General features: G+C 38.8%; 1 protein-coding gene across 3 annotated transcripts in view; it reads left to right on the top strand.

The window, feature by feature from the left end:
* The first annotated feature begins 358 nt into the window (after nt 1–358).
* The window catches only part of DDX1 (DEAD (Asp-Glu-Ala-Asp) box helicase 1), a 38,169-nt gene continuing 21,757 nt past the window's right edge, over nt 359–16,770 (top strand). The window contains exons 1-14 of one of the 3 annotated variants that reach the window (XM_011942064.1): nt 359–454; nt 814–1,106; nt 4,004–4,055; nt 4,353–4,416; nt 5,599–5,628; nt 6,238–6,334; nt 8,519–8,566; nt 11,386–11,469; nt 12,018–12,101; nt 12,640–12,716; nt 13,234–13,306; nt 14,766–14,842; nt 14,966–15,080; nt 16,056–16,194. In XM_011942064.1, coding sequence (XP_011797454.1) covers nt 1,091–1,106; nt 4,004–4,055; nt 4,353–4,416; nt 5,599–5,628; nt 6,238–6,334; nt 8,519–8,566; nt 11,386–11,469; nt 12,018–12,101; nt 12,640–12,716; nt 13,234–13,306; nt 14,766–14,842; nt 14,966–15,080; nt 16,056–16,194 — 956 coding nt within the window. In that variant the 5' untranslated portion in view covers nt 359–454; nt 814–1,090. Of the gene's footprint in view, nt 455–632; nt 1,107–4,003; nt 4,056–4,352; nt 4,417–5,598; nt 5,629–6,237; nt 6,335–8,518; nt 8,567–11,385; nt 11,470–12,017; nt 12,102–12,639; nt 12,717–13,233; nt 13,307–14,765; nt 14,843–14,965; nt 15,081–16,055; nt 16,195–16,770 lie in introns of those variants that run through there. The other 2 variants (XM_011942063.1, XM_011942065.1) reach the window with 2 other exon arrangements.

Raw genomic sequence — 16,770 nt, forward strand, 5'->3', positions numbered from 1 at the left:
CGGCTCACTGCAGCTTTCGCCTCCCAGGTTCAAATGATTCTCATGCCTCAGCCTCCCGAGTAGTTGCAACCCTTTTTTATTATTTTTATTTTTTGTTTTTTTAATTTTCAGTAGAGAAGGGGTTTCACCATGTTAGCTAGGATGGTCTCGACCTCCTGACTTCGTGATCCGCCCGCCTCGGCCTCCCAAAGTGCTGGGATTACAGGTGTGAGGGTGTGAGCCACCGCGCCCAGCCGCTGCAACCCTATTCTATCTTGCCTGAGGGTTCCACTTTTCTCTAAGACATTCTGGGGCAGGCTACAGATAGCACAGCACTCGCCCTCACGTTGGGCAGATGTGGTTCAAATCCCACGCTGCCATTCGATAGATGTGTGTCTTTAGATAAGTGACTTAACTTTCCTGAATCTTAGAGTCCTCATCTAAAGATTCTAATACCTTCCTGACAGAGTGTCTGGTTGGGAGGATTCCTCATTTACTTTCCCCATCTCTTTGCAAAGAGAAAGGAGTGAAAATCGCATGGAAGTCAAACCCGAAATTATAAAAGCGACGTCAAACATGGGTGAAGGGAGACCTAAATCATTACTTATTTCAGTAAAAAAAACAAAAAACAAAAAACAAATACCTACTGGTTGCCAGGCACCCACTAGTGTTCGGAGCAATGAATCCAGTCCATCTCTCCAGGTCATTCACACACCAAGGCCCTGCTCATCTTTGTAAAGTTGGGGGACTGAGTGGGGACGAAACGGTGTGGTGTCAGCCTGAGCCCACTGGATGACCCTAATTACCAAACGTCTGCTTCCTTCTCTGTGGCAGTGACCCTGATACCGCCTGGTGTGCTCCAAACATATGGTGCTCAGGACGAAGGCGGCGTCCCGAGGCCCTGGGTCCCAGCGGTCCGCTCAGCGACAGGTGCATAAGGCGGGGCCGGTGCGGGCCTTTCCTTCCATCGGAACCGTTCTCCCGGGGCTGAGGCCCTGCCCGGACTCCGAACGCCAAAGGCCGGGGGCCGGAAGCGCGCGGCGCCACTGCCGCGCTGTGTCAGTCGGGAGGGAGGGATCGAGCGGGCGAAGCCGCGGAGGACGGGGTGAAGATGGCGGCCTTCTCCGGTGCGTTTGTGGAAGCTCTGGGGGTGGTGGGGCGGCTTGTTGCATGCCTCGGCCCTGGGGCGGCCCGCGGGGAGCTAAAGGGATCAGGGAGGCCGAAGGGCGCTGTCCGCTGCAGCCCCTGATGGACCCGCGTTGCGGGATCGGGGTCGGCCGTGGCTTGGGTTCGGAGGACAGTTCTTTTCAGGAGCGGGCCAGGACGTCCCTCCCCGTGCCCTTTCCCTTCTATCAATCTCCACTTGGCTTTCCTGCCATTGCACCTTCGGCTGCAAAATCCAGGCGGCGGCGGTGCTCTAGCGGTTCCCAGACGCCTGCACCTCCTGCCTCTTAACGTGGCAGTGACCCTTTGGGAACCCTTTTCTGCCCGCGGCTCATCTGGGCTTGGCCAGGCAGAGAAGCGAGACGGCGTGGGGTGGAGTGATTGGGGAAAATGACGATCCTGCCTCTGTCCAGTTTTTTCAGGCCCTTCCAAAACGTCCCAGGCATAAACCTGATCTTTCTTTGTTAAACGCTATTATATCAACATTAATGTTCAGTGTTGAAGCCAAAGGGAAAGCATTTTGATTAACGTACGCACCAGCCCAACGTAAGTTTGGAAAATTTACATTTATTTGCCGCCTGATACTGTCCTTTATTCCAAACATGATTTGATGTGGCTTTTCGAAACCTACAGTTGATATTTTCCCCCCTTAATCATCCTCCTATTAGGGATCTAGTTTTAGGAAGCTGTAATCAGCCTTAAATGTGCTAAACGTGAGGCATTTATGTAGCACTTACGTAACGTTTATTGCTCTGTAAATGTATCACGTTAGGCCTGATGTCCTTTAATGGTCTTAACTTTTTAAGATGACTTCAGGTGTTGTAGTATTTTATATTTTTTAGTTTTCTTCTGTAAGAATATTAGGAATTCCGAATCTTCAGTCATGTAAGATTTCTGACTGTTTCAGTTACATCTTCTAATAGGATTCAGTTGGAAATCTGCTCAGAGTTGTTGCTATTTTTTGTTTCCCGACATTTTCCTAAAACAAGATTTTAGAGCCAAGGTCTGTAGGATAGTTCTAGGTAGTCATTTTATAGGTACACATCTTTGGGAGTCATACACAAATTTCATGAAAGTTAGGGATAAAGGACTGGAAAAAGAGTCTATGATATGAAATAAAGACAAAACTGGAATTTCATAAATGTTTCTAATTTTTCCTTAACTGTTAAAAGTATTATACTTAAGGTCTGGTTTCAAAGAAAACTTGCAGGGAACATGATCAGAATGGTACAACAGGTTGTCTGGAATTTACTGAAAGTGATATGTTGTTTCTTGTTGTAAAACAATTTTGCAAACAGCTTCAGCTTATAGTATTCCGTATGCAGTAAGGACACACCACTCCTTTCTTTCAAGCAGTTTGCATTTTAGGAGAGAGAACATAGACTGTGATACAGGTTAATTCTTAGGAAGGTCTTCTGGATATTCAGCTTTAGATCTTCATTAGTTTATCTGTGGATTTTTTTTTTTTTTTTTCCTGAGGAGATTAAGTTAGGAGAGTTGCCAGGCACAGTGGCTCATGCCTGTAATCCCAGCACTTTGGGAGGCCAAAGTGAGCAGATCATGAGGTCAGGAGATTGAGACCATCCTGGCTAACATGGTAAAATCCCGTCTCTACTAAAAATACGAAAAAAAAGTTAGCCGGGTGTGGTGACATGTGCCTGTAGCCCCAGTTACTCGGGAGGTTGAGGCAGGAGAATTGTTTGAATCTGGAAGACGGAGTTTGCAGTGAGCCGAGATCGTGCCACTGCACTCCAGCCTGGGTGACAGAACGAGACTCTGTCTCAAAAAAAAAAGAGTTAGGAGAGCCTTCTTTTTTGAAAATGATGATCCTTCTCATCTGATGCAACGAAAAAGCTACATAATTTTATGAATAATATTTTCAGTCTGTACGTTTGCTTTATGCCTTTTCACAATGGCAAGAAATACAGAATTTCAAAATTGGTATTTCTGGGGCTTGTGAATATTTGACTATTGTTTTTTATAGGAATATGTATTTTTATAATAAAAGCTATATTTTATAAATACAGACTTAAAATCACTTCTCATTTGGAAGGAAAATTTAAATAATCCAACTACTCCATATGTTAATTACCCTCTAGAGTTCATATGAGAAATGATAAAATGACAAGACCCAGTTAGGAACAACTCATCTCTATTCATTTAGGATGGGTCTTGAAGTAGAATTATTGAAATATGTATACAGTTAAGAACAGAGCAGTTCTTCAGCTGACATTTCCAGATGCCCATGTTTTCACCACTGGCCCCTCCCTCCTCAGTTAATCAGAATTTTGATTATGGCTGCCAATAAATGTGGGTGCTCTCCACTTGTCTATTCATTTTTCTCTAATTGCTGAAGGTATTTACATGGTCCTGGAGTAGCCAAGGTACATAATATCTAATGTAAAGAGATTATCTCTAAATGCACACATTATCTCTAAATTATCTCTAAATGCAACAACCCTGTCTATGCTTGGCAGTCTTTTCACGAGTCATATGAGGTAAACAAGCACTATAGTGGCTACAGTTTATTAGGTGACAACCATGCTCCAGTTGCATTACATTATTATCTCTGGTCTTCATATAGCCCTCCAAGGTAGGCAATATCAGCCTCGTTTTGTGTGGAGAAAACAGATTTATAGCCTTGCCTAAGGTCACTTGCTAATAAGTGAGAACTTAGATTTGAACTCAAGTCTTTCTCCAGAACTTGTGCTCTTTCAACAGTGCCGCGCTCAGTAGATTTGATGTAACTGAGCTATCCTTCAAAATCTTTACCCTGTTTTTGAATAGTAATTTTGAGAGCACTGCAATTTATGACTTCACTTCAGTATATGTGATTTTTAAAATCAATGTTTACTTTCAGAGATGGGTGTTATGCCTGAGATTGCACAAGCTGTGGAAGAGATGGATTGGCTGTAAGTACATAAAGCTTAAATGTACCTGGGAGAGGATGTTTTATAATTTAAACAGTTGTTAGTGATTTTATCCAATATTTTTGTGTCTAGTTGGATAAGTGAAAATCAGTTTTTTTGTGTGATTTTCTAAATTATGGAAAGTTTCCTTTTTTCAACCTTGACGTATTTCTAGTGGAATAGGATGCGTCATATTTACCACATAAAATTTTCTTTTAGGCTTAAAGTTTAACATGACTTAATTTGCTTAGGTGATTTTTTTTTCCAATAACTAAAATTCTTCAAATATGATTCTTTTAGCCTCCCAACTGATATCCAGGCTGAATCTATCCCATTGATACTGGGAGGAGGTGATGTACTTATGGTAAGTTTAAATTTGGTGAGGTGATTGGGAGCTGGGGACACACTCTAAGAATTGCATAGGCTTAAAAATGATACTTTAACTTTATTCACAAACATTTATGATACATATACTGTATTCAGAGCATTAGGTAAAAGCTTCTAACAGATAAATATTTACCCTTGAAAAGCTTAAACCAACTAGGGCAATAAGACATGTGTAAGAATGAATCTCGTATCAAAGAGAATGTGGCTCCTTCATAAGAGATGCAGAGTAGTGCGGAATTTGAGTGGGACTCCAGTTATCCTTTTGCGTTAGGGATCATAGGGACTGCTTAGAGGAAGTAGATTTCTTTTATGTATTTCTTTTTTTAAAAAGGCCAAGCTCTGTTGCCCAAGCTGGAGTGCAATGGTGTGTTTATAGTTCACTGCAGCCTCAAACTCCTGGGTTCAAGCAATCTTCCTAGTTCAGCCTCCCAATTAGGTGGGACTACAGGTACACACCACCACATCCAGCTAATTTATTGTATTTTTTGTAGAGACAGGGTCTCAGTATATTGCCCAGTCTGTTCTCCAACTCCCAGCCTCAAGTGATCCTCCTGTCTTGGCCTTCCAAAGTGCTGGAGTTATAAGCGCGGGCCAGATTTTTGACAAGGCAAGATAAAAGGGAAATGCTTTTTAGGTAGAAAGAATATCAACAAAACAGCGAATGGTAGAATGTACGATATGACCCTGGAATACTTCAGTTGGATGGTAGCATAAAATATGTGTCTGAGTGGGGATAAACTTGAAATGAAATGGTAGAGAGATAATGAGTCAGATTGTTTGGGCTCTTTCTCAAGTGTCCTGTTAAAGAATTTGAGTATTAGTCTTCCATGAAGACTAATTTGAGTAGCAGATTGTAGTATAGTTCTGGGATTAGATGTTGTTTGGATACGTTTATTATAATCTAGATTAGAATGATGAGAGCTTCCGTTTGAATGATAGCAATGGGAAAGGAAAGGGAAGAAAAGATTCTTAAAGGTATGGGAAAGGTAACAAAATGGGCTGTAGTCGGAGTTGACAGAGGAAGCCTGGATAATCTGGAGGCACTGTGAAAATAAAGGTAGCCGGTCAAATGTTAAAGATTTCTACATATTATGGTGTTAATTTGATCTCTTTAATAGACAACTTAATCTGTAAAATCAACTTTTTTCCCCTCATTCAGGCTGCAGAAACAGGAAGTGGCAAAACTGGTGTAAGTAATAAATTATATTTACTTACCCTCTAAAAGTTGAATTTTAAAGTAGCTTTGAATAGTAGTTTTTACTTTGAAGTATTTAATAAAATAGCAACCTCCAAAAGGTAAGGAATTAATTACTTGCCACTGAAAATGATATTTTTGTTGCCAGCTAATTATGAAGAGCTACAAAAAAGTATGACCTTAAGAACATAGTTTTAAATGGGTGTTAGGGAGTTATAGTAGCTTTAGTGTTTATACTCACTTCTGAATTTTAATATGATGACTCCTAAAATATAAAGGTTACATACAGAAGTTGATCTCCTATTGGCCTAGACTAGAGAAATATTTGTCAGACTGGATGATATTTTTCCTCTTTAGTGTAGGTTCATTCTACTGTTCTCAATTGTTTTATCATTTTGTGCTGTTAGCTGCATCCTATTTCCTTCATTCAGCCCACCCTGTTGTCTGACTGATTTTTTTTTTTTGGGCAAATGAAATTGTAGTACCAGTCTGGAATATGTATAATTATTTGATGTGTGTGCATAACTTTTGTCATTTATGTTGGTTATTAAACTGTTGTCAGTATCTGAATACTAATATAGAGACCTTTTGTTTCTTTGATAGGCTTTTAGTATTCCAGTTATCCAGATAGTTTATGAAACTCTGAAAGACCAACAGGAAGGGAAAAAAGGAAAAACAACAATTAAAACTGGTGCTACAGGTAATTTTTATAAATTGATATTTCCCTTTTATATAAATCATCGATTCTCATCACTGGCAGTTAGGAATGTGAGATTTGGGTATGCAGTTTTAAAATATTGTCAATATCTGAGGGGTGGCATTGGGATGTGGAACCCTGGAAACCAGGGATGCTAAATGTCATTGAGAGCCTAAACACTGCAAGGTTGTCCCTCCTCAAATACTAATAGTGTTCCCTTTGAGAAAACACTGGCATTTTGGGATTATATTTCGATATTTTAGTGTTTTTTTTAACCTTATAACTTTCTATGCTTAATACTAAAGAAAAATTTGTATATATTACAAAAATATTAAGGAAAGATTTTACAAATAATTTTTGGAGTAAAATCCCATGCTGGTGGAAGTATTGCCTTAGAGGGAATAGAGGCATTTTTTTTCCTCTAAGATAAGAAGGGAATCACCTAGGAAGGTAAAATATAAATTTTGAAGTTGTTTCTTATGTGCAATCCTATCTACATGGAAACTGGTCTTTTTATTAGGTTTCTGATACTGTCTCTACCATAAACAATCTTACCGCAGTTTCTTTATCTTTAAATGGTGTTGCTTCTGTTGAATGGTTTCTAAATTTCGTTCTATCTTAATTAATCTTTTGTTTTGTTATATTTTAATCATATTTATTCCATATTCTAAGTCATTCTTGTTTCATTATACAAAACAGGATTGTTACAAAATAGCAAGTTGAAGACCAGTGAACCTGGCATATTAACATATTCTTTTCAGTTGAGAGTAATGTTATGCATAAGATGTATAACGTAGAATCTATGAACTCCTGTAAATTAATTATGAGATAGATAATTGATGTAACTATTTACACTATTGGCCTATTCTAAAATAGTTTCAGAACTTGTAACAACTGTGCCGTCATTTATGAGAAATGGTGGTAAAACAAAACACTCCTAAAGAAGAATAACCATAGTGATAATGGTTCTAAAAGTCACATCCTGTGAGGAATAAAGAAAGTAGAAAGTTAAACATGGAGAAGAAGTAAAAATGGAGATGGGATAATTGTTAAATTATTGAAGAGAACTTGAGAGAAAATAATTATTCTAGAAAGTAGGACTAGGATCCATTAGAAATTGTTTAGATGAAGATGTCTGTTTAACGTAAAGTACTTCCTAATAGCTACATTGAGCCACAATGCAAGGGAGAACCTCAAAGTTATTTCTCCAATGTTCAAAGTGTTTAAGCTGATGATGGATATCTTTTGACTAGAAATAATTTAGGAAGGATTTCTACCCCGAATGGAAAGTTGGGCTAGAAAGCACGTAGGGCTCTCTTTATTACAATTCTTAGTTTGTATATATACATATATCTTAACAGACTATTAAGATGTGTCAGAAAAGGAAAATGCCAATCCTATAAAAGGGAGGATGAAAAAAATGTGTTTCTTTTGAATGCGATATTGAATTAAGATAAACGACTTGCTTTTCTTTTGATAGTTACAAGATAATTAGATCCTGAAATGTTGATCAGTTATTTCCTTTGTAATTGAAGTCAACTTGTTTAGTTACCTAACCTTCATTTTAGTAGTGACCTAGGAGTAAGGACAGAGATCAGTATCATCTGATATGGAGCACAATGAAGCAAGCAAGTGAGGAGATAAGGTTTTAGGTCCAAATAGACCAGTGATGATTATCTTTAACGTGTCTGATTTTTCAATTGCATTTTTGCTTTTAATAAAAACAGGTTTTACTTGTGTGTTATAAATATATAAAACCATATTGAATCTAGAGGAATTAAGGTATATAAAATACTTGCTTTTTTTAAATGAGCATTTTATTTATTTTATTATTATTATTTATTTTTTGAGATAGAGTCTCGCTCTGTTGCCCAGGCTGGAGTGCGGTGACACAATCTTGGCTCACTGCAACCTCTGCCCCCTGGGTTCAAGTGATTCTCGTGCCTCAGACTCCTGAGTAGCTGGGATTACAGTCACATGCTACCATGCCTGGCTAATTTTTGTATTTTTTTAGTAGAGACAAGGTTTCACCGTGTTGGCCAGGCTGGTCTTGAACTCCTGACCTCATGTGAACGCCCACCTCAGCTTCCCAAAGTGCTGAGATTTCAGGCATGAGTCACCGCACCTGGCCAAGCATTTTAAATTTTATATATCTGGGGGTAACTTTTCTTATTTTAATTTGTTTAGTGCTCAACAAATGGCAGATGAACCCATATGACAGAGGATCTGCTTTCGGTAAGTGGATAGGCTTTCCACCAGCTCATCTGTAATTCAGAAACTTAAAAAAATAATACATGAGAACACCAAGTAAATAAAATTAAGATTTAATTTACCAGATATTAGAATCTAGTCACTATCATTAAACAGTATAGAACTGACATAGGAATAGACAGTGGAATATAATGGAAATAAATCCCAGTATATATGAGAAGTTATATGCAGGAAAAATAATTATATTTCATTTCAATGAGAAAAAGGGATGATTTATTAGGTAAAGGGTGCTGACACAATTGATGATCCATCTGGAGCAATATAAAATTGACTTCTATCTCATATCATAATTAGAAATAAATTCCATGTGTATTTAGGACTTAAATATATATGTATGAATTTGAATACAGGAAACTACATGTATAATTTAGCAGTGGCAAAACTTCCCTAACCCAAATAGAAAATGCAGAAATTATAAAAGAAAGTATTTATAGGGTAGAGTTGGACAGTCCTCCTTCTTGGGGTTAACAGACCTTACAGTGGCTTTTATCCAATCCACCAGGCTGGCTCTTTGCTTGGGAATAACCTCCATCATGCATAGAGCCATCTGTGATTGTTCCATAGTGAGCAATGAGACCTGCATCAACCCAAACATGCCCTTCTATTCTGCTGCATTTAAAACCAAAGATACTTTCCTAAAGGAGTTACTCTCAGAATGCATTTTAGTAAAGGCTCCTCAGGAAGCTTATGATACTGATCTACAAAATGAAACAGTTCCTTCACACTGTCCCCTCCAATTTCAGAGTTTTTTGGTTTTGCTCTTCCTCACATTGACTGCCTTCTTGGAGACCACAGGTCTTAGAAGAACTTTTTGTTGGCCCTGCGTAATTTTTCCCTTGGAGTTCAGCTTTGAAGCTGGTGACCAAAGCTCAGGTGGACTGAAATCTGAATGTGGTCTCACATCAAGGGCTGACCCAGCACTCTTTTACTTCATTTTAGCTATTACAGATAATAGTAACCAAAAGACTGTATACTTTTTTCTTTCTTACTTGCATTTTCTTTTCTTTTCTTTTTTTTTTGAGATGGATTCTCGCTCTGTCGCCCAGGCTAGAGTGCAGTGGCACAATCTCGGCTCATTGCAAGCTCCACCTCACGGGTGCTTATTTGTGTTTTCTTATGCATCCAGTGAACCAGCTCCTCGGAGTTGGATCCAACTCTAAATTCCACTGATAACTTTTACCATTAGTAATTGAGTGTAGCACAGCTGTGGCTCCATGCCATAGGTGATCTTCTGGCCACCGAGAAACCAAAAGTTCCTCATCCCCTATCCTTTTATCCTTTTTCTTTTCAAACCACATTTCTGTGAGCCAAGGCAGTTCTAGCAAACCCTGATTCTGACACCACTTCTGAGAATATAGAGAAATAAATAAACTCCATTTTTCCCTGTATACTCTCACAGCATGCTTCTGACAGCAGATGTGTGGGGTTTTTTTCCCACAAGTCAAGCAAGCAGTCAGTGAGAACTGATGGAGTAAGTAACAGACATGTGTTTGTTTATTCATGGTTTCCTCTACTTTCCCATTATGGTTTCTTCCAGCTGAGAACTGTAATTCAATTCAATTCTGACACCATCTCCATGAAGATAGCATCATATCCCACAGTTTGAGGGCTCAGTCACACAAGACTGTCCCCCACATCTGATGTCCGGGTTGTGGCTTATGCTTCTAACTGATTGGCTATAAATCAGGGTTCCTACAACTCCTTCCTCAGGTTCAATTAATTTGCTAGAGTGGCTCACAGAACTTGGGGAAATATGTTTACTGGTTTGTTTTTAAAGCTATGACAAAGGATACTGATGAAGAGATGCATAGGTTGAAGTACTGGAGGGGGCTTGGAGCTTCTCCCCTCCCTGGGCGTGCCACCCTTCGTGAACCCTCGTGTGTTCAGCTATCCTGGAAGCTCCTAGATAACTTTTTAAAAGTTCAGTTTTACACAATTCAGTACCTATATGGGTATGAATTCATACTTCGAATAATTTAATTTCTGAAAAGTGTAGGAAGATGTGCGTTGAGGTGCTTAACAGTTTGTTCTACTTTCAAGTACAGAATATGAGTTGGAAAGATGAACCAGGACGGAAGTTATAGTTTTTTTCCAGTACAGACAAAAGCTGAATCTTTACTTAAAACCATTTAGCACCTACTATGTGGACATCACTGAGACTGATCGTGATGTATAATATAGAATATACCTCATCTTTTAGAGCCCTTATAATATTAGCAAGTAACAAATATATGCTTATTTACTCATGCTTTCCCCTACTTTCCCATTATGGTTTCTTCCATGGATTGAGGAACAAACTAGAGATGGTTCTGTTATCTTTTAGTTACATAGTCACTCAAGCTCTAAGTAGAAAATCAGGACAACAAATATTGGTGAGGGGTGGTGCATCATCCTTGAGTACATTTCTTTAAAGGACTCTAGAGAATAGTTATCTAAACACATTTGTATTGATGATGCAACTACTATTAGTGCATGTCAGGTTAAGAGCTGTGTTGAATCCTTTCTAGACTTGCTGTAAAATCTTACCTTAGTTAACAGATGGCAGCATAGAAAATAGCCCCCAACATAGCCAAGGACACCCAGGGAATGAAATGGTTAATTACACTTGGTAAATACTATCACTCAAGAATCAGTCAGTCTCAGTCTCTGGAACATTGCAACAAGGAAGGAATTATCTTGTTAGGGAGACTGAATGATTTTTTTTTTTGGTGGTGGGGGGTGGGAATGTATGATTTATAAAATCTTTACTGACGTGTTTTTCTGTATTTTCTTCTCAAATCCAGCAATTGGGTCAGATGGTCTTTGTTGTCAAAGCAGAGAAGTAAAGGAATGGCATGGGTGTAGAGCTACTAAAGGATTAATGAAAGGTATTTGAACAGCGTCTGTACTTGTGTAAACTTTTGAGGCAATGTATTAATATATGAGGGTTTGTTGTTGTTGTTTGTTTGTTTTTGAGACAGAGTCGCGCACTGTCACCCGGGCTGGAGGGCAGTGGCACCATCGTGGCTCACTGTAACCTTCACCTCCTGGGTTCAAGCGATTCTCCTCCCGCAGCTTCCTGAGTAGCTGGGATTACAGGTGCCCACCACCATGCCTGGCTAATTTTTGTACTTTTAGTAGAGATGGGGTTTCACCCTGTTGGCCAGGCTGGTTTTGAACTCCTAACCTCAGGTGATCTGCTTGCCTTGGCCTCCCACAGTGCTGGCCGCAGGCATGAGCCACTGCGCCTGGCCCATGAGTTTTTAAAAATAGCTGTAAGTCAAGGATCTGAGAAGGTGTTTGATGGTACAAATCACCTATAATTCTTCATTTGGTACATAACAGTGTAATTCAGAAACAATGGGAAGGTAGCTTCATGGTAAATGAATTATGTGTGTGTGATTTATATAAATCTCAATGTATCTTACCCTTGTAGGGAAACACTACTATGAAGTATCCTGTCATGACCAAGGGTTATGCAGGGTCGGGTGGTCTACCATGCAGGCCTCTTTGGACCTAGGTAAGTGTTTCTAAAATAACTGAATTGATTGAGTTACATTTGGGGGTTAATATTTTATTATTTGGGGAAGCAAAATAATGAATTTAACCATAAAAAGTTTTTATTTTAAAGATATGGAAATAATATTTGTCTGTACCCCACCCTGTCCCAAAAAAGATTTGAAGGAACTTACAAAAAGTACAGATATTATAGCAGTATGAAATGAGGGTTAAGACTCTGAATGGAGTCAGGGTAAAGTTAGTGTGTGTGAATCCCTACCACACAGTCCCATATAGATGCTTCATGTTATTGTAAACTTGCATCTGAATTTCTTAGTGGCCAAAGCAGAAAGGGATGCAGTATCACTGGTGTCCCTAGTCTCACACAAGCTGTGTGACCTAAGCACTGTTTACTTTTTTGTAGGATTCAGAAACTTAAGGAATAGTTTTCCTGTGGGTTCATGAAATGGACATACTGTGTGAATAAAATTGCTTCTTTTACAGGTCTTTTAATTTTATATTTTCTCTTATCAGAAAAGTAAAATATTTTTTAAATTTAGGTACTGACAAGTTTGGATTTGGCTTTGGTGGAACGGGAAAGAAATCCCATAATAAACAGTTTGATAATTATGGAGAGGTAAGCAATTATGTTATCAACTCCAACATAGCATAAGTAAGTTTTCTTGCAAACTTAATCACTCATGACAGAATGAGGGTGTAATCAGCAGATTTTCTGTATATTTTCCACAGAAAGTTTGGATTTGGACTTTAGTGAAGAAATATTGTCAAGCTAGATAAATATGTAGTAGTTATAATTTTTCTTTTATGCCATTTGTTATCCCCTCCAAAATACATTACATTGTCTTCTCTTTTCACCTCATTTTGATTTTGGTTTTGACACCTGTTGTTCTCATTTCTTATTTTTGATCATGATGAATCTAAATATAGTTCATCTGGTGAGCTGAAATCTCCAGTAATGTGAATCAGCCTAAATATGTTGATTCTCACAAGCCCGTCAAATGCTTGTATGCTCTAATAGGCATTTTTGATTTAAATAATTATTTTGAAACACACATACTTTTGATGCAGCTATATTTTAACTTTATTTAAGAATTTGCTTTCTATTAATAGCATTTGACTTTCTGGTATTCTAGGAATTCACTATGCATGATACCATTGGATGTTACCTAGATATAGATAAAGGACATGTCAAGTTCTCCAAAAATGGTAAGCTCTATAGGGATCTTAATAGTGAAAAGATATATGATACTCAATAATTGTAATTTTTAAAAATCCCCCCACCCTCTTTTTCAAATCCCTGTCCCTCGCTCCCTGCCTTCATTTGAACAAATATTTACTGATCATTGACTATGTTTGAGGTACCATGGTAAGTACTGGAGGCACAGAAGAAAATGGAATAGACATTTAGGGCTTACACACTAGTGGTGAAAGACAGACATATAATACCATGTTAGGTGGTAATAAGTGCTGTGAAGGAGGGTATAAAGCAGGGGAAGGAAGTGGAGAGTTATAGCGGTTTGTGCTTTTGTGTCGGGCAGTCAGAAGGCTTGATAAAGTGACATTTAAGTAGGGATCCGAATGAGTTGGGTGGTGGGCCGGGCAGATATCTGCAAAGAGCATTTCAGACCGAGGGAATAGTAAATGTGGATGCCCTGAGATGGAAGCGTGCTTGAGGTGTCTGAGTCACAGTGAGGAAGCCACTGGATCTGGAGTGCTCTGGGGATAAAGGACGGTGGTAGAATGTTAGATCAGTGAGGTGGTGAGGCCAGGCCATGGAGAGCCATATGGGCCATGATCTAAACTTTGGTTTTTATTTTGAGTAAAATGGAAAGCCATGAGGGTTTTGAGCAGAGGAGTGGCATCATCTGTCTTTAGTTTAACAGTACTATTCTGGCTGCTTTGTTGAAGATACATTGGAGGGTGGGGTGAGATTGCCTAGGGAATGAGGGTAGATAAAGAGAAGAAGAGATCTGAGGCCTGGGTTCCTGTGGTTAGGGGTGAACACATTGAGGAGAATGCAGCAGAGGGAAATGCAGAGGAAGGCCAGGAGGAGAACCAAGAAAGCATGGGTCCTGCAGTCCCGGTGAAGGAAGTGTTTGAAGGATCAGGGAGCAATCACTGTGTCCAGTGCTGTGGATGGGTCTAGTCTAGCAAGATGAAGAATGTGCATTAACTGCTGCATTTGACAAGTGGAAAGCATTAGAAAGCTGTTTTGGTGGAGCAAAGGGGTGAGGGTGGGGAGCCTCCTAATAAGGAGCCAGTTCAATAGAGAATGAGGTGAAAGGAAGTGGATGAAGTGTAAATGGAAATTGGAGTTTCACTACAAAAGGGAGAAGAAAAATGGAAGGTAAATGGAGGGAGAGGTGGGTTCAAGGGAGATTTTCTTGTGTATTTTACTGTGAGAGTATGTTTATATGCTTTGGAATGTCTAATGGAAATGATCTTGTAGACAGAGAATAATGAAAAATGTAGAAGGGTAGAGGTGACAGTTTCAGGAGTAAAGTGAAAAAATGAAGAAGCTGGCCTTAGGCAGCACAGTTTATCCATGGTGACAGGAGAGAGGCATGAATGCAGGTAAGCTGGTAGATTTGACAGTGTCAGCATGAGAAGGGTCTTTTCTGATTGTTTCAATCTCTCTCTCTCTCTTTCTTTTTTTTTTTTTAAGGAAAAGATCTTGGTCTGGCATTTGAAATACCACCACATATGAAAAACCAAGCCCTCTTTCCTGCCTGTGTTTTGAAGGTAATTAGGAATCTAGTTAGAAAAAATTTACTGTGGTTATAAGCTGCTTGCTCTTCATTATTTTTTATACGACGGTTTTCAATTAGGGGAGGAATTTTAAATTTCTCTTTTGTTCAATGCTAGAATGCGGAACTGAAATTTAACTTCGGTGAAGAGGAATTTAAGTTTCCACCAAAAGATGGCTTTGTTGCTCTTTCCAAGGCACCAGATGGTTACATTGTCAAATCACAGCACTCAGGTATTATACCTGCAAGGGTAAGGATTTCTAGAATAGTGAAAATAATTGGTGAGAACTCCAGTAAGTAAGGCTTCTCATAGTGAGTTACATATACTTTCCTTGCTGGTTTGGTCACATATCTTTTTTTAACACACCAGTAAAATTCATTTTTAAAACCTCATTCATAAACTCTTAAGTATTTGATTTCAGTGTTTCAGTATTTGAGTGTTTCAGTATTTGATTTAAGTATTTGATTTTGATTTTGGGATCCCAATCATAATGGTAATGATATCTAATATTTATAGAATGTGTGCTTATTCAGTGCCAGGGCACCACGCTGAGTGCTTTACATGGTTAGTCTTCACAATAACCGTATAAGGTAGTAGTTTTCCCATTTTACAGGCAAAGAACCTAAAGAATAGGGACTTTAAGTGACTTGCCCAAGGTCACAGAGCAAATAAGTGGTAGAACTGAATTCAAATCTAAGCAGTCTGACTTCAAAATTTATACTCTTATCCATTGTATATTTAATATATTTCAGTTATTTAAAGTACTTTTCATAACCTGTTTACATTGTCACAAGTGAGTCATTTTTTTTTTTAGATATATCAATCAATTAGAATTATTTCAAGTAGATTTTTGTTGTTGTAGGAGAGGGAATCTCACTGTGTCACCCAGGCTAGAGTGTAGAGTGCAGTGGCACCATCATAGCTTGCTGCAGCCTTGAATACCTGGGCTTAGGTGATTGTCCCACCTCGGGCTGCCCAAAGTGCTAGGATTACAGGTGTCAGTCACCCCAGTGGCCCAGATAGTTTTAATTTAAAGTAGCCTTCGTTTGTTTTAGAAATCTAAGCTTTATTTTGTTTGACTGTCTTCTCTACTTTTTGACAATTATTATTTAAAATGTTGATATTAGAATATTTGTCCTAATGTTTTGTAAGTAACAGTGTTATAAAGCGTGATTTGAACGTGTTCTCATCTTTTTTATTCCCTAAGGTAATGCACAGGTGACACAAACAAAGTTTCTCCCCAATGCTCCGAAAGCGCTCATTGTTGAACCTTCCCGGGAGTTAGCTGAACAAACTTTGAATAACATCAAGCAGTTTAAGAAATATATTGACAATCCTAAATTAAGGTAAATCTTCCTTTTGTGCTGAAATGCTTATTGTCTTTTGGTTTGAAGTTTTTTGGAAGAAGAATAAGTTAGAGAAAAATGAAGTAGAAATTCAGTGTGTATACGTAATACACGTGTGTGAGTAAATATACTTTAATAATTTCTGTATAAAACTTCTGTTTATTTGCTAAATGATAAATATGTCTTTTTCCCCCGTGTTTCTTACATGAAAAGTCATGGTTAGTCAAACAGCATTGGAGTAAAAATCTAATTTTTTTTTTTTCCTGAGATGGGGGTCTCAGTCTGTCGCCCAGGCTGGAGTGTAGTGATATCATTGTGGCTCACTGCAACCTTGACCTCCTGGATTCAAGCACTCCTCCCACCTGAGTAGTTGGGACTGCAGGCACATGCCACCTTTGTAGAGACAGGGTTTCACTATGTTGCTTAGGCTAGTCTCAAACTCCTGGGTGCAAGTGATCCTCCTGCTTCAGGCTCCCAGAGTGCTGGGATTACAGGCATGAGCCACTGCACCCGGCCCTAATAGTTTTTTGAAGAGAGGATTTCATTCAGTGTTAAATTTATTTTTGCCCTAAATCT

Source organism: Colobus angolensis, unplaced genomic scaffold, assembly GCF_000951035.1.
Source record: "Colobus angolensis palliatus isolate OR3802 unplaced genomic scaffold, Cang.pa_1.0 Scaffold205, whole genome shotgun sequence".
Lineage (NCBI taxonomy): Eukaryota > Metazoa > Chordata > Mammalia > Primates > Cercopithecidae > Colobus > Colobus angolensis.